The following is a 26,257-nucleotide window of genomic DNA, read 5'->3' as shown; positions in this document are numbered from 1 at the left end:
CACACAGTGTGTATTAGGTTGTACCTGTATAATCCACAGTTTCTGTGTTTCAGACTCATGAGAGCAGGAGAGTGAAACTAAAACACTCATTATAATGATGTGAGTCTTTTGCACGACAATACAACACAACACAGTTACAAACATACTCTACTACACAAATGACACATCATGAACTTGAGAAACGTGCAATGCTGTACTTAATGGAATCATAGAGTTATGTTTTACTGTAAGTTTAATCAACTTTTATAATATATTTGTCACTGGTGAAGTGTAGTTTATTAATTTGTACAGAGAATCACTGCACGTCATTTTTGTATCTCCCGTGTTTTCTGCTGAATGCATGACACATGCAAATGTGAGAGAATAGACACTCGTCTATCTGTAGATGGATCGGCTGTAAATTCTTAGAAATGTGATGTATCAGTGTCTCATGTACTGCAGAACTGAATTCATTATTCAAAAAATAAAAGGGGGCACGTGCATGAGAACACACACACACACGAACGCACACACACAACCACACACACACACACACAGATTATATAGTAGACTCTGAATACTGCAGACATATCTTTAAAACAGCATGATGCTGTCGTCACATCACATTGCATGAGTTTCATTTTCATGTTCAGTTGTCATCGAGCTTTGTGTAAAAATATCTGTATCTAATCTATATTGTGTAATATATCAATCTGTATTTTCACAAGTAAAGAAGAAGCATGTAAGTGGCACATCAGCTGGGATGGAGGAGGGGGGTTGCGATAGACAAGCGACTGACATGATGATGAATGTGAATGCTGACAGACAGCTTCCTTAAAGTGATATACCCCTCATACTGCACATATACCAGTGTTACTATAGTAAGATCAGAGTGTGTTTATCCTGACAGTGTTGTGATTCCTTATATTGAAAACTTTTTACCGATATGCGTTTCTGCTGACGTTTCTGAATCATTAATCCGGTGTGAAGGAGAGTCCGGGTCGGCTCTGGCAGTTAAATTCTTCTCTGTTTTGGTGTTGAGATGCAGTTCAGAGCGTAAGACGCTCACAAAAGGCTTTTTGAGGAATGTAATTACTGCAATAAGCCCGCAAGGAGCTCAGCTGAATCTTTTGAGCGCGTGTGCGCTGTAGATATGAAATTTCATATTAAGTGCTGTAACACCAGAGCAGACAAACACACACCTTACATGAAGAGTCTCGCTCTCATTCTGCTGTGTTTTATAAGAGCTCTGTGTTTGTCAGGTCGGGATGTGTCAGAAAGCCTTTAAATATAGTTAAGACACAGAGATGCGAGGTTCACTCAGACGGAATATGGAGGGTTTGTGTTTCTGCTCGCTCGTGGATGTTGCCAAGTCTTGTTTGCTCCAAGCTGTTAGCAGTTATCCATCCAAGCTGTTCACATCATCACATTCTCTCTTTCAACATGATGTCACGTCACCCCTGAGGAACATTTAATTTCTCACAGGTCGCTCTTTCATGGCTCATGCAAAACTCAGATTAGACAGCATGAGTTATATCAGAATACATATGCTCATGACCCACATTCTCAATTCTGAATCATTTCACCTCTCAGATTTGATTTGAGTTCTCAGTTGTGTTTCGTTTAAGTAGAGACGACTTAATTTGCTTAAAAGATAATCAAATGAGAGTGTAATTATTGAGACAGATGAAGTGTCTTGATTTGTGTATATGTAGATTGTAGAGGTCAAATAATCTTGATTTGATGAGAAATGTTTGAGTTGATCTTGAGATCTTCAATAATATTGACTTTTGATCGCAGACTTGACCAATCTGAGATCAGTTTGACACATCGTTGACTTCTCTGTCTCTGACTCTCTTTTTTTCGGGAGAAAAATGTGAGACGCAGATGAGAATTGAGCATATTTAGAAAATACAATAGAAATAACGGAGACATTAAAGAGATCTCATCTGCCATCATTTGGGTGTTTCTCCTGAGATTCTTTGGAAGAAATAAAATTGTAAATTGTTAACGTACAGTTAGAGATTATAAACGTTATAGATGTTGCGTTTCGAATGAGAAGTTTTTTAGACAGTGTTGAGATGTTTCCTGATATGTATATCTTTTTTTCACATTGTGATTCTGTTGTTTTCTATTGTAAGCCTAATGACTGAGACACAGCTGTTTGATATACTGCTGGATAAATCAGCACCTCCTGAGAACAGAAAGTCTGAGACGTCCACAGATGAGCGTTCACATCTGACACTACATCACATCCCTACAGAAGCTGCCTACTGAGACCACTCACTATGGTTCAGAACAGAGAGCACTGGCACGCTGTTCTTTTCTTCATCTGTGTGTGTGTTTTGGCAGGACTCACTGAGAAGCGTGTCATTCTCTCACGCCACATAAATGTCCTGTTACCATGGTATCAACATCTCTGAGTCAAAGAAAATGAGGAGTGAGAGGGAGAGACGAGAAACTGGGAGCAGAAGATGAGAATATCACTAATAGCAGAAGGCCTTGGAGGTGAGAAATCACAAAAACATGAATATTCAAGCAGTGTACAGATAATTGTATCTCCTCTGTAACGATTCAGAAGAGAACCCAATCATCAGCATCTATAACTGTTCCCAGTTACATTTACATTTATTTATTTTAACCGACTTACAAGTAGGGGAGCATATAAACATTTTGTCAACACGCCGGCTAAACAGTACCATTAGTCTATAAAGCCATGCCACTAGAAGGATTAAAGCTGGAGTAAACAAAGGAGAGGTATATTTTGAGCTGTTTTCTGAAATTCGAGAAGTATACTGAAGTTCGGGTGGAGGTTGGCAGTTCCTTCCACCACAGGGGGACCGAATGAGTAAAGGTTTTTGCAAACGATTTGGTGCCTTGCTGTGATGGAACAACTTGGCATCCAGGGCCGGCTCCAGGCATGGCCAGGGGTGGGATGAGCCCACCTAAATGTCTGTCTTCCCCAACCATTGCAAATAAAGAAATTGCAGTTTTTGCTACTGGCTGGAAGCAACCCCACTCTTCACTCACAGATCGGCTTTAGTTTGTAACAGAGAAGAATGCTACATGCTATGGTGGAAGCAAAATACTGTGCAAAGGAATTTTAGGCGCACTGCACGCTTGCTTGATAAACAGCATGTAAAAGTAATTGTACAGTAAAGTCTGATTCATTTACATTTAGTCATTTATTATAACGGGAGTTTTTGGAGTCTTATTTTGTGCTGTTAACAAAAAGCTATTATTTTCTTGCAATAGGGCTAGATTTTTACCTGTTGACTATCAGAATGACTGAAAGCTCTATCTTACGAAGATCCCGCTTCAGAAATAAATCTGTCTCCCTACATCTCAAACATCCCAATTCATGCTGCAGGTGATAGCGAAACACTGTTCAAAATAGTTTAGTTTAAGCACACTGTCGGACCTTATCGTGCAGTTTCATTCATTAAAACAGGATTTTTTTGCGAAATTAAACAGAAGTCATTGATATTTGAGTGATGGCGATTGTTCTTAGCCCACTTTATAGGCTTCTATTTATGTCCAGTTTACATAACCGTGTTATTACTCCGTAAAACATCAGTAAAATCAAATGCTTTATAAAAGGCAACTAAAGGCAGTAATCAACAATCATTATTTTTGTTTCAATCTCTCAGTCATCTGTAATGAATGCGTGTTTTTTTGTAGAATCATAAATCATTTAAATCCTGCATGTATCGCAGTCATATATTTTTGAATTCCAACAAAAGCAAACCTTAAGTGACAGTCAGCAATAAATACAAACAAATCAGGGTTATTTCATCAAACATTTTTTGTACTTTTTTATTTACAAATATTATTTTTGTGTTGCTTTAAACTAAATAGGAACTTGTTGCGATGTTTCTGTTTAAAAAACGCGGATCGTCTTTTGTTTTGACCCGTTTTTTCCTCCAGTTCATTTTCTGCAAAAAACAAAACATTTTTATATGAAATTTGGAAGGAATGTTGTGAGAAGTTCACAGAAATAAACAAAAATTATCATTTTACCAAGACACATTCTTATCAGAATTTTTTTTTAAAAATGGTCTCTTTTTTGCGGCTATATATTGTGTGTGGTAAATGCCCACCCAGGATATATGCTAGCCCACCCTTTTGCACCAGGCAGGAACCGGGCCTGCTGGCATCACTCATTTTCAGACCGAATTAACAGAGTTAACAGAATGTGTGTTTGTAATGAAATGTTTGAGATCTCAATATGACCTCAGTGTGAGAAGTGAGAGAGTTTAGACGTGGTTCATTCAGTCTATAACACTCTCTCTGCATATTTCCATAATTATGCTTATGCCACAGATGGTGGTCCATGTCTTTAACAGTCCACTTCTCTGTTTACTGTGTGCGTGCATGTGTGCATTTGTGTCAGTCTGGATAGACACTGATCATTTTAGCTTTACCTCAATCTCACTCATAAGACTCTTAAAACAAAGGTGCTTCACGATGCCACAGGAACCTTTTTCGTCTAAATGGATCCATAAAGAACCTTTAGGATCTAAAGAACCTTTCTGTTTCACAATAGCTTCTCTGTGGCCAAAGAAGGTTCTTGCCTAGATGGCTAGAGAACCTTTGACTGAATGTTCTTTGTGGATCCAATAAATGTTCTTCTATGGCATCGCTGTGAAGAACCTTTTGAGCAGCTTTATTTTTTAGAGCGTAGGCATTCCACATCCATATCTAGAACCCTGAAACCATCTCTCGCTCTCTCTGTCTGTCTTTCCAACTGTCCATGTTCTCTTTCTTCGTTTGCGAGTTTGTGCATGTACGCAGGTTTCTCTTGAACTTTTTGAAACTGTCAAGATAAATCTCAAGGAACATCCGAAAGCCTGCCAGGACACTTTCTCACATGACAGTAATGAGACTTTTCTTTCTTTATGAAGACATTCTGGACAGTTTTCAGACAGTTTGGTCAGAACCGTTTCAACTCAGGTGACCTCACCTGTCATAAGGCCATTACCTTCATGTGGTCTCCTCACAAGACATAAAATACATTTCCACCTAGGAGGGCGTGAATCAAGATGTTTGACAACACAGACAGGTTTATAAATAAACGTGTCAACAAAATAAAAGAAAGCAAAAACACATATCATGCTCAGAGAACATGGTTTTAAGAACGTGTTCAACAGGAGCTGTTGTGAGCGGGTGGGTGATTTAGTTCGTGGTTTTGTGGGTCATTCTGACGCGTTAAACGATCACGCTCGTGAACACTGAATCTGAATGAACGGATCGATCGGAACACGGACACCCCCTCGTTCCTCGTGCACGCGCTCGCTCGCTCGCACACACACAGTCTCCGTTCCCGACCGTGAGAGTCGGTGCGGCAGTATCGCATTCACTCATGAGATCGGAGGTCCGCGTCTCTTTTACTCATGCGTGGATTTCCACCGCGTTACACACGGAGACTCCCGCGCTCGTGACGGCCATGCCGTGAAGCTGGATGTGGTGGTGATGATGATGATGATGATGGTCATGGTGATGAGGAGCGGAGATCTCCTCCGGTTACCGGGGCTCGTGATCAGGCTGACGCTGCTGATGTTTGCCGCGGGTTCGAGCGGGATGCCGCACGTGCTTAGATTCGGTGAGACATCATTGATCGCTTATTGATGATGTGATGGATTCATCCACTGTGTGTATGTGTGTGTGTGTGTGTGTCTGCAGTATCAGTGTGGGATGTGTTACAGGCCTGATATTACACAGCATCTCTTTAAAAGAAATGAAGCTGAATCCAAACTCTGATGATATGAGAACATTTACAGCACATATTCATTTCATCATGTGTGTTTGATGCTCAGAGTCTTGTTTTGAGATCATTGGCATCTGTGTCCTCTTTGTAAATGATAGTCACCTGTTTCTGTTCGGTGTTGCTTAGTGGATTTCTGCAGATATTTTGTGCAGTAATCCTGTAATGCAGCAGTCTAGATATCAATATCACTCATAGAAATGTGAATAAAAACAAATTTCGAAAGTCTGATCAGGTTGAAATGGTTTTTGTTTCACAGTATAGCACAGGATCCAAAAACATCACATTAAAACGAATAGACATTATTGCCCCCTCACATAAAGTCATTTATTGTGATAATCTTTATTATTTGATCATTCTTGTTTTCTCTCGAGTGTATGGATGCTGTTTGTGGGGTGAGTTCACGTGCTGCAAGGATGCGACTCACAGCGAGCCACAGGCACATCTCATCTGACTCTCTCTGAACGTTCAGTCCGTCTGTTTTAGAGTCTCTCTGCATCCGCTGCTATGAGCCTCTATGGCAACACAGATGTGATCATGCCACCCGCGGCCGGACGGCTGCTGCATGCAGGGAATGCCAGAGCGCTGTGTGTGTGTGTGTGTGTGTGTGTGGTAGAAACACATCTTTGTTCATCTCTCGGCTCGATATGGTGATCTCCTCTCGGCTCTCAGCACGATTCACAGACAGACCTCTGCTCGAGGTACAGACGGATGCTGGCCAGGAGTCAGAAAGACATTGTGTTTGTGTCAGACAGAGGTTGTTTGTGTGTGTTTGTGTATTTATGTCAGACAGAGGTTGTGTGTGTGTGTGTGAGTGTGTATGTTTGTGTCAGACAGAGGTTGTGTGTGTGTGTGTTTTTATGTGAGACAGTGGTTGTTTGTGATGGTGTGTTTGTGTCAGATTGTGGTTGTGTGTCTTTGTTCGTGTCAGGTGGTGGTTGTGTGTGTTTGTGCCAGACAGTTGTTGTGTGTGTGTTTGTGCCAGACAGTGGTTGCGTGTGTGTTTTTGCATGTGTGTTTGGGTATGTGTCAATCAGAGGGTGTGCGTTTGTGTTTCAGCACCATGGACAGCAGCCAGACACTCATTTGTTTTGTATTGAGACAATAAATAAAGTCACACTGGTGGTAAATCATTGATTATATTCACAAATTCATGCTACAACCTTTCAGTCATCAGTCCAGATCTCTCGGAGTATGGTTCACAAAAAAATGACATTTATTCTTTTGACAAACGCTGTTATCTAGACTGACCTGGGAGCACCTCAACATTTTGTCTTACAGGAGCCAAAAATAAGCACACTAGTACTACACAAGTTTACAAGTGGAAACACACACATACTAATAATAAAAGTATCTGTCAAATTCACTGATATCAGCGTAGTGTCAATGTTTTTATCATGTTGTTTTAATCTTACAGACACTGATGAGAATCATGACATTTCATACAACTCAACATAACTTGAGTGAACATGAATCACACAACAGCTTTCTGACAGTTATGTCTGTTCGTCACACACAAACACACACACTCGACTGCAAAAGTTGTGTGGAGGACATTATTGATATTTGTGTGAAGCTTTGTCAGAATATCTCTATTTATTTTTATTTATCTTTTATTTAACCAGGAAAGCATCCCTGAGATAAAAAATCACTCTCACCGTAGTGTCATAGCCAAGATGAGCAGCAGTCCAATCAGTTTTAAGAAAAACACTACACAACAAAAACAACACATCACACTAAAAACAATTACTATGTATTGCTCACAGAAGACAGACGGTCGTATGATTTCAGACTGACACCGATTTTTTATTTCAGGTTAAATTCTTTAATTGTGATGTCCATCATAAGAGCTTCTGATAATGTGTGCTTGTTAAACTGGGTTAACATCTTTTCATCTATTTTAGATTGAATAAGAGAATGTGTGTGTGATACATGTAATGTGTGTACATGGATTGTGGATTGTGTAATGATGTATAGCGGTATGTTTTGGATGCATTCTCTGTTTAATATTGCCACGTGGGACATGCTTGATCGACCTGCAACTCTTTATTATTTGCTATTTGTGTTGTGTGTTACAGCTGTATTATGGTCTGTAATGCATTGTTTTGTGTAGTGTGTATTCTAGTGTGTTTTTCCTTTTGTCATTACTAGCGGTTTGAGATTGAGTGCACTTATTAACAATTCCTCATGCACACACTCTCTCTCTCTCTCTCTCTCTCTCTCTCTCTCTCTCTCTCTCTCTCTCTCACACACTCTCACAAACACACACACACACACACAGGAGATTTATGAATGCGTGGTAGTGTAGTGACTCTAGTCAAACACTGGCAGTCTGTGATCACTTACACACAGAACTCTCTTCTGACTGAGATTGAAATAGTTTGAGACCTTTGGCTGATGTTGAACTGGCTATAAATGTGTAAGCAGTTGCTAAGGTGTTGCATGTGGTTGCTAGGGCATTGTGAGGGTTCAAGATTACAATGTAACGTTGAGTTCCTTAAAGAAACATCAGTGTGAGGTTTTGTTTCTCAGTGAATGAATGGACTGGCATCACATGTGCTCCAAATACAGTGTATGTCACCTAATGCTTGAGTGCAACCGGTGGTCTGATGTGAGATATCACACAGTCCAGAGAATCCTTTACATGAGTGTCTGACTGAGATCGATCGCTAGTGTTTCTGGGACAAAACTTGTGCTAAGTGTCTTTAAAATGGGAACAAACTAATCGGAGCCTTCATGTCAAACGCTCAGAAATGAGCACAAGTGTTTTCTCCTGCAGCGAATTGCACCTTTTATGGTTTAAAAATATAACCGCAGCTTTCAAGAAAAGAGACCAAATCCATTAGCTATTAGCATGCATGGCACATATGAGTCAGAGAGTGAGAGAGAGAGAGTGAGAGAGAGAGAGAGAGAGAGAGGCTGGGTGGGAGGAAGATAGATTGATTCTGTGGTTCACACACACACACCAAAGAGACTCATTAAACCAATTTAATTAGTGTATTATTGTAACCATATAAAATACAATTGAATAAATATATGTTGTTTGACAGCTGGAGTTGTTCCTCACAAACATCCGTCATGTGACTGAAAACATAAATGTTCATAAAGACTATATGTTGTGTTTATGGAAGTTTTGTGGTGCTTGATAATAAAAACCAGCATTGAGTTTGTATGTATGATAAAGAGCGAGTCCTCTCGTCTTCCACGGGAGAAAGTTAAGCACAATATAAATGTGATTTGTTTTCCTTTAATAAACTGGTGAGATTATCTGTTGAGGCGGGATGAGATAAGGTCCGTTCACACCAGGAACATGTGTGCGTGTGTGTGCCACTGCAGAAGAGCTCATCTGAATGTTTATAAACAAACACACCTGAAGGTGTTGTCACAATTGTTTGCTCAACAGATATAATGTTCACAGTGGAAGCTGTAAATTACAGTCAGGGGACCTTGAAAAGCCAATCGATACACCACAGACACACAACATATCTCTCTGTATCACTCTCTGTGTGTGTGTGTGTGTGTGTGTGTGGTTCTTCTGTCGGCACAAATACTCACCATGAACCTATTCAATCTGACTTTTGTTGAATCATTTATTGTTATCTTAAGAATTAGTATTTTAGTAATCTACATCTAAACATGGTTACACTTTATATTAAAGTACACAAATTCATCAACTAATTGCTTATAACATGAATGAATTGGATGTATATTACTATGTAAAAAGCACATATTAATGCCTTATTCTGCATTATCTTATTCTACATCCCTCAATCCTACCCAAAATCTTAACCTAAAAACTACCTTCTAAGCAGCAACTAGGGGTTTATTGAGACAAAAGTGGTAGTTAAAGTGATACTTCACCCAAAAATAAAAATTCTGTCACATTTACAAACCTTTGAGTTGTTCGAAATCTGTATGAATGTCTTTGTTCTAATGAACACAGAGAAAGATATTTGGAAGAATGCTTATAACCAAACAGATTTGAATTGATTTAACTTTACGACTTAAGAAAGAAAATCCTTCTTGAGATCTCTTTAATGTATCGATCATATAATTATTTCTCCTAGATAGCAGTGATTGAAAACAGACATGGCTGAGAAAGTTAAATCTCACAAATGTCGTCCCTCAGTTTTGAGAGTTTTCTTCATTTTTTTCTCAGAGATCTCAACAATATTCTAAAGTGTCTCAGTCCAGTCCTCTGAGAGGAACATGATCTGAGTTTAAACTTTGTCAAACTCAGCAGAGCTCCACTAGATCTCCAGAGCTGATATGACGCTGGTATGATGAAGTTTTCACTGATCTTAATAAGCTGTTTCTCTCTGAAACTGATCTGAGACCTGCTGTGTTGTGCTGAATTGAAGTTCTTTCTCGCTCTCTCTCTCTCTTTCTCTCTCGCCACGAGCACAGGCTTGACATTTTACCTTTCTGGGCTGATAACATCTCCAGGCGCGCACCACAACCCAGGGCTGTTTTTAGCTTCACAAAGACTGAAGTAGGATAACTGCTTCATCATAATTACAGAGCGAGCGAGAGATAGAGAGAGAGAGAGAGGGTTTGAAACTCTCGGTACAGTACAGTACAGTATTTTGTGCGTGTGATGTTGTGTTCTCTCTTCTTATTTATGCTGTTGTGCAGTATAAAATCAACACAAATATAAATATAACAGTTCTAGATATGAAAATATTGAACATGAGTTGTATGCAGTGTTTTATGAGATGTTATGTGTTGTGTGGTGTGTTTGAGGCTGAAGGCTGCAGACTGTGTCACAGGTAAATAACAGTGTGCACACGCTGGGTCTCCATTAAGACACTTTTCAGTGTGAACTGTAGAAACGGGTCGCCATCTGTTTCACGCTGGTGTCACATTCAGTCACACAGAGACCTAATGACAGAGAGAGAGACATTACGGATGAACATGTGCTTGATCTGGACTGATACTGAATCACACATGACATCTCTCTCTTTCTTTAATGTTGCAGAAGAGGACAAAACCTCTCCTTCTGGTTTGGTCATGTGACTTTCAACACACACTATACCCTGTAGAATCATCCCAGAAGAGACCAGCAGAAGATTCTCATTTGAGAAACAATCGTGATATTTAAGAAATCTCACCGTCCTAGGGAGTGTTTTATAACCGTGTGTATGTGTGTGTATCAGCTGTAGAAATGTGTTATTCACACTATGCTGTCTGTGATCTCACATTCACACATTCACACCTTTAATTCAGCATGATGATGCACTGATGGAGAACAGAATCTGTGTGTGTGTGTGTGCGTGCATGTGTAAGTAATCGCTCAAGCAGGTACAGTATTCCCAGATGGACAGTTTTCCATAACATACTTTACATAATTCATTCCTTTAATAATTCAAAACCGCACAAAGGAGTGCATTATCACACACACATACACACTGAACCTTGTTTGTCTTACACATCCAGCCTGTGTGTGTGTGCAAATCTCTCCATCTGCTTCCCGAACAACATCATTTCTGGATAAAATGGGTTTGAACAAATGCAATGCTCAAATGATCTGATGTATGGTAGACTCTCATTGGCTGTAAGGTTAAACGTGTAGTTTTATAAAGAGACATCTGTGTTTGCTTGTTTTCAAGATTATGTTTAAATGATGATATCTGTCTCTGTGATTTGTGATGGTTTGGTTAGAAAGTTCCATTAGATCAGAATTAAAACTGTATTTGTGTGCAGGAGGGATCTTTGAGTCGATCGAGAGCGGCCCCTCAGGTCCTGAAGAATTGGCCTTTAAATTTGCACTGAACACCATCAACAGAAACCGTACTCTTCTGCCCAACACCACGCTCACATACGACATCCAGAGAATCAACGCCTTCGACAGTTTCGAGGCTTCAAGGAAAGGTGAGAGAGGAAATGTGTGTGTTTGAATATAGTCTCGGGAGATTTTGTTTTTTCCTCTTCTCTTCAAATCTATCTAAACGTTCGTGTTCTTTTGCTGAAAACCGTCTGAAACAGAAGAGATTTGTTCTCTTTTCTCCCTGCCGCTGCCCTATTTCTGTGCGCTTTATCATCTCAGAGCGAACGCTTCAACGGTGGACTCATTTGTAATTTTAATGACCCTTTTCTCTCCGACCGCTTTCAGACGCGACGGTTACGCTGGATTGAAAAGCAAAATTGGGCTCGATTTAGAGAAATAGCATCTGAGGTGCTTTCTCTGTCTGAGAACATCCGCTTTAAAACCACAGACCAAGATGAAATGGAAAAATAGAGGCACGTCATTTGAATATCTGCATTAGTGACCTTGACTTTAGTAAATACAACATTTTATCATCAGAAGCGACAAACCGCATGAGTACTGTGTCTAAAGTGCGAGCTTTCAGCCATTATGTCTGGAATTTAATGACGGCTCACCGGAAAATGAACTGAAATGATTTTAAATTGAAAGACCTTAAAAAAAATAGAACATTATGTTACTGAAAATAAAAAAGTACATAATGAAAATATTAAATTGCACATTGTTTGATGAGAATCATTTAATGTACACTCTTAAAAAAAGGAGCTTCAAAATTTCCAAAATCTGAAGGGCCTTTCTGTTTCACAAAAGGTTCTTTATGGCAAAAACGTTTCTTCAGATTATAAAAAAGTAAGAAAGAGATGGTTCTTTAAAGAACCTTTGAATGTATGGTTCTATATGGACCAAAATGGTTATTTTACGGAATCGCTGTGAAGAACTTTTTAAGCAGCTTTATATTTAAGAGTGTACAATTATTCCTCATTCGGATTCTCATTTATCTCAAACCTGTCGTTAACAGCCTGTGAGCAGCTCTCTCTGGGCGTGGCAGCGATCTTTGGCCCCTCCCACAGCTCATCAGCCAATGCGGTGCAGTCTATATCTAACGCCCTGGGCGTCCCTCACATTCAGACCCGCTGGAAACATCAGGTGTCTGATAACAGAGACTCATATTATGTCAGTTTGTATCCGGATTTCTCCTCTCTGAGTCGGGCCATACTGGACCTGGTTCATTTCTTCAGATGGAAGATGGTCACGGTGGTCTATGACGACAGCACCGGTGAGCACACACACACAGACACAGAAAACATATTACTGTTATTATCTATTATTTGACTTCTAATGGACGGAAACCAAGAGATTTTTTATAACATCATACCAAAAACTCCAAAGCTACACAAGAAAAAACTCAAAATATTATTTCATGTAGACATCAGTGAGTTTAAATGGAGAGCAAATGAAAACTTGAGAAACTGAGTCAGAAATGTCACAAATGTCTCTGTCATTCTGTCAGAAGAGATGTCAACAATGTGTCAAACTGTGCTCAGATTTGATAGATTTGCAATCAAAAGTCAATATTATGGAAGATCTCAACTCAAACATTTCTCATCAAATCCAGATTATTTCTACATTAATTTACATCTCCAGACTCTTCATGCGTTCAGCAATTACACTCTCATTTGATTCTCTCTTAATTTTTTCTAAACAACAATTTTAGGAGAAACATCTGAGATTACGTACTTATTTGAAACACAATTGTCTCTCAATTTCAATTTAAGTGTGCTTTATTGGCATGACAAAATGTACATACGTACAAATAGTGCAAGTATGTAAACAAACTAAAATAAATATAATTATTGTAATTGAATAAAACAAGATGAAGTGTTATATATGTAGTGGTTTATAATATATGTAAATATATAAAAACAGAAATAGAGTATAGTTTAAACAAAGGTTTACAAAAGCAAAATATATTCCCTCTCTCTCGCTCATCTAATTCTGTTTGCTTGTGCACACATGAGTCTCTCAGCAGTGTTTCTTTCATTATCTTTTCTAATTAATTGAAGGACTTTTATTATATTTTCCTGTAATCACAGAAATTGAATGAAAGTAGGAACAGGAGTAATTTGTTTTAATTACATATTTAACAGCGACTCTCACGCTGACGGCAAATCAAAGAGCATCCACAAACAAATTCAGACTCTTTATTACTGACCCCAGGCAGCCACCGCAGCTCACATATGCATGTTTGTGAATGCGTGGGGCACACGTGCTCGTGAATACATACGGTGTATACATTTCTGTGTGCAGACAGCTCTGTGAAATAAAAAGGTTTATAATGACTCTTCACCTTCATTTATAGAAGCGTTCATATATTTGCACAAAAACATTTCAGAATGTCTTTCTCTATAGAATTTCAATATTTTCTTTCAGCTGAAGAAGTTCAGATGGTTTCATTTAACTGCTCATCTCACTGCTAGAACTGCATCACGAGGACACTTCAGGAATAAACTGACAATTGAAAATGGAACGGGTTTGGGTGGTCGGGGAGGGTGACACTGCTCAAATTTAGTCTGCATTATTTAAAGCAATACTTTTTTGTCAATTTCTTTTCCAACGTAATGAAGAATGTTTTAATTGTAAGTAGAATTTATTCAACGTAATTTTTTTTATAATTTCCCTTTCATTTTTTTATGCCAATACATTTTTTGAGGGATGAAATACGAGGCTGACAGATTTCATGATTTATTATATGTGAAGATTTTTGAGAAAACATTCACATGCATGTTTGTCAAGCATGTGCATGTGTCCTAGAAGGTGTGATATTGTTTTTTACTGCATCTTTTGCTAATGTCCTCAGTCTCACCTCGAGTAGCAAAGGAGGCGGTTGCTAGGCAACCATTAGTTACGTGTTGTTAAGGTCACTTGAAAGCGCTGCTCAGCCCCTCCCACTGACTTTCCCAAGATGCTCTTCTAAAAATCTGACTCGTCCCACATCCCATCAGATGAATTTATACTGCATTCAGATACCTGTGTGTCTGTGTGTGTATGAAATAATGTGTGTGAGTCATAGATTGTGGAAATGGTTTTGAAAGGCTTTACAGTGAATATCAATCCGTCAGAAACACGCCACCTCATATTTCAGCCATGAGAAATTATATTTTTCTTGAAGAAATTATTTGACCAGGATATGTTGTTTGTGAGCACACGTCCTACACAGAAGAACTATCAGAAAAATACACTTCCACAGTCTCTCTCACTCGTCCTCTTCCTACACACACGCACACATTTGACACATCTTGTCTGAAAGTGTAGGTGAGTGTGTATCTCTCAGTGAATCTCATTCACAGAGCAAACGCTCAACTTAATCACTTTCACACATTTTAACGGAAAGTCTCAGATGATTCTCCTAAAACTGACCAGGAAAAGAGAAACAAATGGAAGTATAATAGTTGAAACATGTTAAATGAATGTGTATTGTAGAGGTAAAATAATCTTTTAACTTTGGTGAATTGGATGAGAAATGACTATTATAATACTACTCAATCATCCCAGTATTATTTAGTTTTTCAGTCTCTGACAGTAAACAGGTTGTTTTGATGTGTGTGTGTCTCGGCAGGTCTCATCCGTCTGCAGGAGCTCATTAAAGCTCCGTCTCGATACAACATCCGGCTGAAGATCAGACAGCTCGCCGCAGACACCAAGGACGCCAAACCGCTTCTGAAAGAGATGAAGAAGGCCAAAGAGTTTCACGTCATCTTCGACTGTAGCCATGAGATGGCCGCCTGGATCCTCAAACAGGTGAAGACGATTCTTTATGAATGGCACAATAAATCATGATCGCTTCTCCTGATGATATATCAGATGTTAACTCGTTGGGTTATAACTTCTATTAGTGTGACATTATTAAAGAGTTCTGTGAGCAGAATTGAGCTGTAATGAGACAACTGGAGGCTGAGGAAAAAAAATCCTCATTCTTTAAAACTCGAGCCGTTGATGGAGGTCGACAATCTCAGGACCTTCAGCCGTCTCATCAAAAATCTCTGTGTGTGAATCTCTGAAAACCTGTCGAGATTCACATGTCACTCCAAAACCTGAACAAGAGATACTGTGTGAATACTGTAGAAATAGATGTGACCTCATGAAAGTAAATGTGTGTGAATAATGTGAATGCAGAAAATCTCCTGTATGTATAAAATCTTTAAAATCATTTTTTTTTGTGACCTGTTCATGTTTGTGTTTTATTTCCTCAGGCTCTTTCTATGGGAATGGTGACAGAATATTACCATTACATCTTTACCACACTGGTGAGACACACGCACATTGAACATAATGCATTATTCATACAAGAGAGAATACTGAATTTTACATTTTGGGATCTGACATCAAAGCGCCATTTACTTGTAAAATTGGTATAATTTAGATACTTGTTCAAATTGCAGATGTAATTTTGAATCATGACAAAGTCTAAAAGCAGTCTTTACAAGAGTTTTTTTGAATTCATCTCAGATCTGCCATCACTCCATCTCTCAGATCCGTCTGATTCATCCTGTGTGATTCAAAAAAGCTCAGTGAATCAGAGACTCACGACAGAGAGAGTGATGATGGAATCTGACGGATGTCTGTCTGTTGATCACACACACACTCTGTAGTTTTAACCTCGTGTAAACTGACAGGATAAAAACACATGTTTCTTTTTCACATCCAGATCTGTTTGTGTGTATGATATGTTGTTTTGTGTGTGTACGCAGGATCTGTTTGCGTTGGATATGGAACCGTATCGGTTCAGTGGTGTAAATATGACTGGATTCAGGATTCTGAACACAGAGAGTCAGCAGGTGTCCTCCATCATTGAGAAATGGTCCATGGAGCGACTGCAGGCACCTCCCAAACCTGACTCAGGCCTGCTGGACGGCTTCATGACGGTCAGTGTGTGTTTGTGTTTGTGTGTGTGTGTGTGTGTGTGAGAGAGAGAGAGAGAGTTCATCTCCAGCGTTCCTTTAAATCATCTCATGGATTTAAGTCTATTAATCTGAGAAGATGAAGGGTTGGGGTTGAATAATAAATTACGAGCTGATGAAGCGCTTCATTAGAATTAGACGTGTTTATGAGAAATCTTCCTCTGAACTCATTTACATGAGTAAAGCTGCTCTTCAGACGAACGCTTACTTATCTTCACTCTCAAACACTCTTGAGTTAATTTGCCGTGTGTGTGTGGGTATCTCTGTCATGTGACACTACAACAGGTGTGTGTGTGTGTGTGTATGTTTGTGAGAGAGAGAGAGTGAGAGAGAGACACACCTCCTCACTCTCTCTCTCCATCATGCCACAACCACTGCTGTCAGTGAGGCAGGGTTGCTGTGGAAACCGTTGCTCTTGTGGTGAATCTCTGTTGCTAGCGTACGGCAGGAGGCCTGTGATGGGTTGAGGGTTGCCACAGCAATTTAAGTCCATTAAGCAGAATGTGTGCCATGATTTATTACTGTATCACTGCAGAGAGAGAGAGAGAGAGAGAGAGAGAGAGAATACACACACATTATAGTTGTGCTCTAACTTACACAAACTCACACAAAGCTGTTGACATTAAATGTAAAACAAAACATCTCATATTTATAAACTTTTTGACATGTTTATAAGATTTGTTAAATATTTATATTTACTAAATACATTTATAAAGAGATTAAAAAACATTTGTAAAATGTATAAACAAAATGTGAATGTTGAGTCTATTTGAATGTCACTGTGAGCCTGGAGGATCTCTCACACTTGAGAGACAAGGGTGTGTGTGTTCTGTCTGTCTGTGGTGTCTCTGTCTCAGAGGTTTATCAGTGGTAGACAAATGTTCTGTCATTTTATCTTGCAACTCATTTGACCTGAAGAGAGACACAACACTGATTTGTGCCGTCTGAGAGTCTGTGTGTGCGTGTGTTTGTGAGGCAGGTAATCAGATATTATTGTTATCACAACAGCGAAAGAGATTTTCTGTTATAGCAGCCAGCCAATAAGGAAACTTCCAGACCATAAAACGGTGTTATGCATTTTTTTAATGATCATACATTTTATTTCTAAAATTGAGCTTCAGATGATTTTTGTTTTGTGGGTTAGTGACAAACATCAGATATCATTGAAAGAACATCAGTGATCATTTCTCATTTCAGTACATCATTGAATCACAGTTACTCGACAGTGTTGTGACGGTGAATAATCTCAGCGGGTGTAACAGGTGTGTGTGTGTTTTGTGCAGACGGACGCAGCTCTGATGTATGATGCTGTTCATGTTGTGGCTGTGGCCGTCCAGCAGTCGCCTCAGATCACCGTCAGCTCTCTGCAGTGTAACAGACACAAACCTTGGCGCTTCGGAGGAAGATTTATCAGTCTCATTAAAGAGGTACACACACACACACCCTCTTTTCCTGAAGGTGTGTGTTTTTATTTGTTGTGTAATAATGTTTAGATTGTTCACAGAGAAACATTAGGTGTGTGTTTGTCGTCTGATTTTTGGTTATTTGTGAATCTGCCTGCAGTAACATTGCTCCCCTCCTTTAGCACACACACACACACACACGTCTCTCTCTCTCTTTTTCTCTGGCGCTTTGAAGTCAAACTTCAGAAGGGATCGTCATGCAGAACAATGTGTCTCTTCAGACAGACAGCTGCTTTTGTTGTGCAGTGACCAAACACACACGTTACACTTGTTCTGATGTTTGTGAAGCACAACAATTGACACGGAGACATTGAGCTTTATGCTTTATCATACAGACACATTTATCTTCTATTTAATACTAAGGTACTATCTCATTAAAATAGGATTTCACTTCAGATCGTTGACCGATGAATGATTGTAATAAAGTCAGTCAGTTTCATGTTGTGATGTTTTCTCTCTACAGGCTTCATGGGATGGACTGACAGGTCGAATTCTCTTCAACAGAACCAACGGCCTGAGAACTGACTTTGACTTGGACGTCATCAGTCTCAAAGAGAACGGACTGGAGAAGGTGTGTGTTTCCGCGAGCGTGTGTTTGTGTGTGTATTCAGGCATGTGTGATATGTTTGTATGTGTGTGTTTCCTGCACAGATCGGCACATGGGATCCTCCTCGTGGACTGAACATGACAGAAAACCACAAGAGTAAAATGACCAACATCACGGACTCGCTGTCCAACAAATCATTGCGTGTGTCCACCATACTGGTAAACAAACACACACTTGTGTTCAGATTGGCGTGTGAGTGTGTGATCATCAGGTTTCTCTCTCTCACACACACACACACAGGAGGAGCCGTATGTTATGTTTAAGAAATCAGACAAACCTCTTTACGGTAATGATCGTTTCGAGGGATTCTGCGTGGACCTGCTGCGAGAACTCTCTGGAATCCTGGGCTTCCGGTACGAGATCCGACTGGTGGAGGACGGGAAGTACGGAGTGTTCGAGGAGAGCGCGGGCCAGTGGAACGGCATGGTCCGCGAGCTGATGGATCACGTGAGTAGTTGCCATGGTTACAGAGATGCTGAGATGTTCAGTGGGAGGATGGTGGTGACTCACTGTGTCACTGGTGAATGAAAACAGTGTGAATGGGAGTAAATAATGTGTCACGCTTCAGTCTGGTTCTGCTGGTCTCTGGTGGTCTTATAAACCTGACGCTCGCTCATCTGTGAGATCACATGTTCACAGATCTGATGTTTCAAATATGTTGATTTTTGAAGTGATGGATCAGGTGATCTGTTTGTGTCGTGTTGTGTGTTGGTGATGAACAGAAAGCAGATCTGGCTGTGGCTCCGCTCACCATCACGTATGTCCGAGAGAAGGTGATTGACTTCTCCAAGCCCTTCATGACCCTGGGCATCAGCATCCTGTACCGTAAACCCAACGGCACCAACCCCGGAGTCTTCTCCTTCCTCAACCCTCTCTCTCCTGACATCTGGATGTATATTCTGCTGGCTTGTTTGGGTGTCAGTTGTGTGCTGTTTGTCATAGCCAGGTAACGTGTTTTGCATTTAAAGCTCATTGTCAGGAGACTTACCCAGTAAAAATTGAGTACTTTCTTTTTTTTAAGTAAAAATACATGTGTAACGGTTAGAAAGTTCTAGATTCTTTATCTACTTAAAGGTAAAACACTGACATGTATTTATTAAGTGTAGTGGAGTATAAAGTGTAATAATATGCTTTATAATGTGGTAAAAACTCTGATAAACTACAGATACCTGAAATTGTCAAACTCCCTGTTTCAGTTTATCATAGTATTGCGCTAAAAACCTGTCTGGACATCCCATAATGACTTTATCACTTTAATATGTCTCTGTGGTGCGGTCATGTCTTCAGTGTTTATATAGTGACAGTCCTGCTGATGTATGGACCTCTGGAAGGAGGTGTTACAGCATCTGGATGTCAGAGATGCTCTGTTACTATGGTGATATGATAGTGAAGGAAAGTCATTACTGTCTGTTTGTGAGGCATCGTGGGTTCTTTTTTATTTAAGTTGTTCTTAATGGTATATGTTGGATAGACAAAGCAACAACAAAAATCAGAATCAGAATGAGCTTTATTACCAAGTACGTTTACACACACAAGGAATTTGACTTGGCGAGAGGAGCTTAGTGCAGAAGATAGTGTACACATGGTGCAAACATAGATGAAAGAGATGAAAAATAAAAAAAAACAAGTATACAAAAGTAAAAAAGGACAAAAAACAACATATAATTGTTTAAATGAATGTGCAGATGTGTTATTTACAGGTTTATCTTATCGTTTCTTACAATGTACAGTTTCCAGATGCTATGTGCATTGTGATGGACAGTGTGTAGTAATAGCTTTTAATTGTTCAGGCTGACTGTAGAATTGTTCAGGCTGAAAAAATGTTCCTGTGTTTCGCTGTTCTGTTGGTCAGTGCTCTGTGCCGGCCAGATGGCAACAGTTCAGAGGGAGTGAGTTGGGTCCAAAAAACATTTGTGGGCTGACCTTAACTTCCGGTACACATTCACAAACAATAGAGTGCCTGTAGATTATTTCTGATAACAAGCAAAATAAACCGAGAAGAACCTTTACTCGGCTAAACTGCTCTTCATTATGAATTTTGACTGCGATACCGAGCTCAACCGCTAGATGTCAATGTACCATACGGTTTCGTTAAATGCGACCAAACTTGAGGACCCATTGCTTATTTAATAAAATTAACATACAGCAAAATTCAACATATCTTTGATTTGATACAATTAATATGCAATAAAATAACGATATAAATAGTTATGAACATAAATTAAATTAATTAAAAATAGTCAAGTTATTTGGCACTAGCCAAACATAGGTCAGGCGCACGCGTCCGATGAAACGGTCTATAAAATGGCATTTTATTTGCTGTCATAGCATCATGTTTTCATCTATAAATTCCAATATTAACATTTCAATATCAAAATATTTCATGATCAGAAAACATGTTTAACTCAAAATGCAGAAACGAGTTTCAAATCCCACACACACACACACACACACACACTTGTGGCCCCCTGATCCCTGTCTCACCTGTCTCAAAAAACAGAGAGAGAAACACACAGAGATTCTGGGCTGTTTTATCATTCAGGACACGAGCCCTTGTGTGATCATAGTTCTCCTGTGACCTTACCTGCCAGCCACTCTCTTACACACACACATTTCTCAGATGAGACATTGTAAATGTGTGTGTGTGTTCATTTTGTTTGTGTTCCACTGTGTGTGTGTTCAGATTCAGTCCGTACGAGTGGTATAATCCTCATCCGTGTAATCCAGACTCGGACGTGGTGGAGAATAACTTCACACTGCTCAACAGTTTCTGGTTTGGTGTTGGAGCTCTCATGAGACAGGGTGAGTCTCGTGCTGATGATGACTCATTCAAGCAATCCATCAAGTGTCTCTAACATCATATCATACTCTCCTCAGGATCTGAGCTCATGCCTAAAGCTCTGTCCACGAGGATTGTGGGAGGAATCTGGTGGTTTTTCACCCTCATCATTATTTCATCTTACACTGCCAATCTGGCGGCATTCCTGACGGTGGAGCGGATGGAGTCGCCCATCGATTCTGCCGACGATCTGGCCAAACAGACCAAGATTCTGTATGGCGTGGTGGAGGATGGCGCCACCATGACTTTCTTTAAGGTACTGCGGGAGGAGCAAAGATCACACAAATCAAATCACAGCAGCGATCCGTAATTTTCTCTCTCTCTCCTGCAGAAAACAAAGATCTCCACGTACGATAAGATGTGGGAGTTCATGAACAGCCGTCGACAGTCTGTGATGGTGAAGAGCGTGGAGGAAGGAATCCAGCGAGTCCTAACGTCAGATTACGCTTTCCTGATGGAGTCCACGGCCATCGAGTTTGTCACCCAGCGTAACTGTAACCTCACACAGATCGGAGGACTCGTCGACTCTAAAGCTTACGGCGTCGGGATGCCCATGGGTGAGAACCCAACTTACAACAAAACATTTCTGAAACGAGAGAAAGTCGTACATGAATGGTTTTGAGTGAACGTCGCCTCATCACACTCCGTCATAACAGTGCTGTATCACCGTCCTCACATCTGGACAGAACGTCACCATCACCATCCCATCATCATAAAACCGTCTCCGTGGCGATCTGTCACGATTCACGACCCTGCTGTGAATGTAGACAATATTTGTTACATTTGATGATGAAAAGAGAAGAGAGGAGGCGCTCTGTGCATGTAAACGGTCTGATCCTACTTTATTCATCTTTGTAGAGTTAGACAGAGAGATCTGTCATTCGAGTTTGAGAAGAGATATCAATAATGTGTCAAACCAAGCTCAGATTTGTCAATTTTGCAATCAAACCTCAATATTATTGAAGATCTCAATATCAACTCAAACATTTCTCATCAATTGTTCTCAAATCCACACTGTAAAAAAAAATTGTAACTGGAAAAACAGAAATATACCGTAAAAAAATCTTGTAAAATTATAGGATATAAGGTTTTCTTGTAAATTAGTTGTCTTTTTCTGGAATTGAATATTTTTGGACCGTATTTAAAAAAGAACCGTACAAAACTCTTCCAGCTGGGGCGCCAGAAATAAAATGTAAAATAACAGTTGTTCCTGTGAAATAACATTGCCCCGGGTTTTCTCGTAATTTTACATTTTTTTAACCATATTTATAAAAATCTGAAAAATTACAGGGTTTCATTTAGCGTGCAGATTATTTCTACATTCATTTTAAACAATTTAAACAATTCTCTATAACATCTGAGACTAACACCGTGTCTACACCGCGATGCGACGCAACACACTGCTTGTTGTAATGACATTGTCATGCCGCATCGCGCCACGTCCGGTGTTGACAATTTTTTTATTATAATGGGTTCTAATGCGTCTGGTGTAGACACAGTGTTAGTTCAATGAAACACAAATGAGAAGTGCATCAGATCTCTTTAGCTGCTTGTTTAGTGTTTGATTGTATGGTTGGATGTCGTTTTATTCCTGCAGTAGTTGAGAAATGCTTTCGGAAGTGTAATTTCCCACGAGTCTCCTCTTCACTTTAGTCATGGCCGCATTGATCTGTGAGCATTCACGATGAGACACAGAAGCAGTTTTATATAAACATTAATATGTGTGGGGGTGGAAATTTTATCTCCTGAAACCTCTCTCTGTGTGTGTGTTATTTCTGCCTCCCATCGGGGTAATCCTGTTAACTGCACACACGTTTCACAATTCACAATCTGTGTCTTGTGTTTAATAAGCGTTGAATCGCATCTCCCCTGACAGCCGGGATTGAGATTGTAAAAGTGCGCCTTTGATCTGTCGTTCCCCGCTGCGCTTTCTGCATTCTGTCGGAAGCCGAGTTTAAATGTGACTCACTGCCGTTCATTCAGCGGGACACCGCTGGGTCTCTGTTCCTCTGCAGTACAAAATACAGATTCCTGGAATCACATCACTGCTTTTCTAATACTAATACATCTGGATTAATGATGTCTGAAGTTTAAAGAAGTCTTGCTGCGTCTAAACAAGAAAAAAGAAGACTTACATTCTCAATTGAGAGTGTAAAATGAATGTAGAAATAATCTGGATTTGATGAGAAATGATTGAGTCCATATTAAAATCATATTGACTTTTGATTGCAGACTTGACAAATCTAAGAGACATTCTTCCATCATCGGCATCATTGAGCGTTCCGTAGCTTCTGATCTGTTTCTCTCCGTCGTCTCCCTCGTATAGGTTCTCCGTACCGAGACAAGATCACCATCTCCATCCTGCAGTTACAGGAGGAGGGGAAGCTTCACATGATGAAGGAGAAGTGGTGGAGAGGGAATGGCTGTCCGGAGGAGGATAATAAAGAGGCGAGTGCACTCGGTGTGCAGAACATAGGTGGGATCTTCATCGTTCTGGCCGCCGGTCTGGTGCTGTCTGTGTTTGTGGCCTTCGGGGAGGTTCTGTATAAATCCAAACAGAATGCACAGATAGAGAAGGTATGGCTGAAACAAAACACTAAACACAAACAAAACACATCTACTACAATTACAACAAATAAGTGTACTTCAAGTTCATTTCATTAAGCAAAACTTCAAAAAATATGTATATTTAATAAAGAACACTAGTGTTTTAATTTAGATTTTTGATTATAGTAATTAAAAACAGTACTAATAGGAAGGAAGTCGTAAGCAGTACACTACGTTTTACAGTGTACACTATATAGTAAGTACTACTACAGGCGTACTGTACGTGTACTATTTCAATACTACTTGGGTCTAAATTGACCCCCACATTTTAGTTTATAAATGTGTACTTTTATTACAATATATATTTCTTTTTTATGGGGGGTTTCTTGTTTATACGTGTTTTGTGTCTTTTATTAATAGCAACAATAAAAAATGTAATTGTATAAAAAGTGTATTTTAAAGTATAGCCTACTTTAAGTATAGTAAACTTTGAGTAAACAAGTCTGAGAAGTACATAGAAAGTAGACTGAAAATACACTTTTCTTTTTTTGGTAAGGGTTGTTGACGACTTCTCTTTTAAATCATCTTACTCATGATGATGTGTGGTCTTGTACAGTATATAATGGTGTTGTGTATTGATGTGCAGCGGTCGTTCTGCAGTGCGATGGTGGAGGAGCTCAGGGTGTCTCTGAAGTGCCAGCGGAGACGGAAACAGAAAGTCCAGACGCCGGCCATCGTGAAAACAGAAGAGGTTATAAACATGCATACCTTTAATGACAGGAGACTCCCGGGGAAAGAGACCATGGCGTGAGCGCCGGGACATATCCCATAATGCCTCTGAATCCTGTACTCCTGTAACTCTCGTCCGGCTGACGGACACAAAGATGTTTCCTGTGGAAATCCGGATAGCTTCAGAACACACAAAACACCAGTCCTGAAGCGCAGAGACACACGGTCCAGAATGAAACGCTTGTGTCTCTATCTGACTGCACCTTTTCATTTGACATCGCTTTGTTTTTCAGTGAAAGGCGTAAAGTAAATGTTTGAAATGTGGAAACTGGATCTGATACCCAAATATCTGCAGGTATTGTAAAGTTCACATCATTCAGAGTCAAGATGGCTTGCTGGTTTAGAGATGATGTCAAACACTTCTGATACACCCATTTCTAGTTTCTGAAGCAATTCTTCATTACACTGAACCATTCAGCTCTGAAATAAACCACAACACTTTGATTTGAAGAAAAATACTTGACAAAAATAAAAAATCTGTCTTTATAAGACAAAGATTGGCTCGAGGCATGAAGCATTCACACGACGTCACTGAATAAAAACCAACAAGAAATATTCAATATTGACAACAAGTATTAAAACGATTGTCAAGGTTCACATAAAATAATACTATGAAAAATCACTGTCTCTATGGAGGATATAATTTGGATTTTAATTTCTGAAATCCTGATCCTATTATGGTGTCTCGCAGAAATAAAATTAAAAATAGGCCAAACGAAACACATCCACTGACAAAAGCTCTTCTTTCTGTTATAGCAGAAGATCAACAAAACTCTCACTCCTGCATTACATTTACACAATAAATAACTCACAGAAAGACCATGATCTGGACATCATCAGCATCTCAAAACTCTCACATTTTAAAGGTCACATCCATCGGTTCAGAAGTCTCATCTGATTGTGTGATTTTAATGAGAAGTGAAGAAAAGTGTTTAGCCGCAATCTGTAGTTATTCTTCTTTTACAGAAAGTCATGTGTACAAACTCAAATGTTTCTGTTAATGCCCGGATGAACATTTAAACCACTCAAGCCAAAGTCGTTCTGTCATTTAGGGAAACTTCAACTTTTCTAGAAAGTCTTTCTACTAGAGTCCATTGCGTCTGTCACAGGCAACCCAACTTTGTTTGTCATTCAACAGATTTATAAAGAGGAAAAAAAGCAGCTTTTGTACAGATTTTGTAGTAAATCTTTCTATTGGTGTGTCTGAGCTAATGTAGGTTAGACAGAAGTCAGACGGGACGCGCTTTAGAGATCCAACTGAGAGCAGACAACTTCTCTCCGAAAATCATCATCTTAATTGTTTTACAAGCATTTTCTGTTTCTGTGTGCGATGTTTGTTTGTGTTTTACCCTCTCTGAGATGTTTCTGTATTATACTGTACCGAGCCAACTTTAGATTTCTCCAAGTGTTTAATCTACAGGGACCTTTGGAAAAGAACAATGTTTGAATAGTATGGAGTGGAAAACTGTTCAAAGCTCAACTTGTAATAAAAAAGATATCAAACTGTGTATACGTATGATGTTAATGTTTAGAGTTTAAAGCATTGC

At 39.5% G+C, this 26,257-nt stretch overlaps 1 protein-coding gene across 2 annotated transcripts; it reads left to right on the top strand.

The window, feature by feature from the left end:
- On the top strand, positions 1-26,218 carry LOC130420601 (glutamate receptor ionotropic, kainate 2). 2 transcript variants are annotated; one of them, XM_056747992.1, is made up of 17 exons: positions 1-99; positions 2,332-2,487; positions 11,447-11,614; positions 12,526-12,783; positions 15,124-15,305; positions 15,758-15,811; positions 16,256-16,429; positions 17,749-17,892; positions 18,392-18,499; positions 18,580-18,693; positions 18,776-18,982; positions 19,258-19,481; positions 21,219-21,337; positions 21,413-21,630; positions 21,706-21,931; positions 23,701-23,951; positions 24,568-26,218. In XM_056747992.1, the coding sequence occupies exons 2-17, from the start codon at positions 2,454-2,456 to the stop codon at positions 24,730-24,732; spliced, it is 2,646 nt and encodes an 881-aa protein (XP_056603970.1). In that variant the 5' UTR covers positions 1-99; positions 2,332-2,453; the 3' UTR covers positions 24,733-26,218. The 2 variants fall into 2 exon arrangements, with proteins under 2 accessions (XP_056603970.1, XP_056603969.1); XM_056747991.1 differs by lacking the exons at positions 1-99; positions 2,332-2,487 and adding an exon at positions 5,315-5,581.
- Positions 26,219-26,257: the final 39 nt, after the last annotated feature.

The sequence above is a fragment of the Triplophysa dalaica genome, chromosome 5 (assembly GCF_015846415.1).
Source record: "Triplophysa dalaica isolate WHDGS20190420 chromosome 5, ASM1584641v1, whole genome shotgun sequence".
NCBI lineage: Eukaryota > Metazoa > Chordata > Actinopteri > Cypriniformes > Nemacheilidae > Triplophysa > Triplophysa dalaica.
The sequence above is the reverse complement of the archived record's forward strand: the minus strand, read 5'-3'. Positions and strand labels throughout refer to the sequence as shown.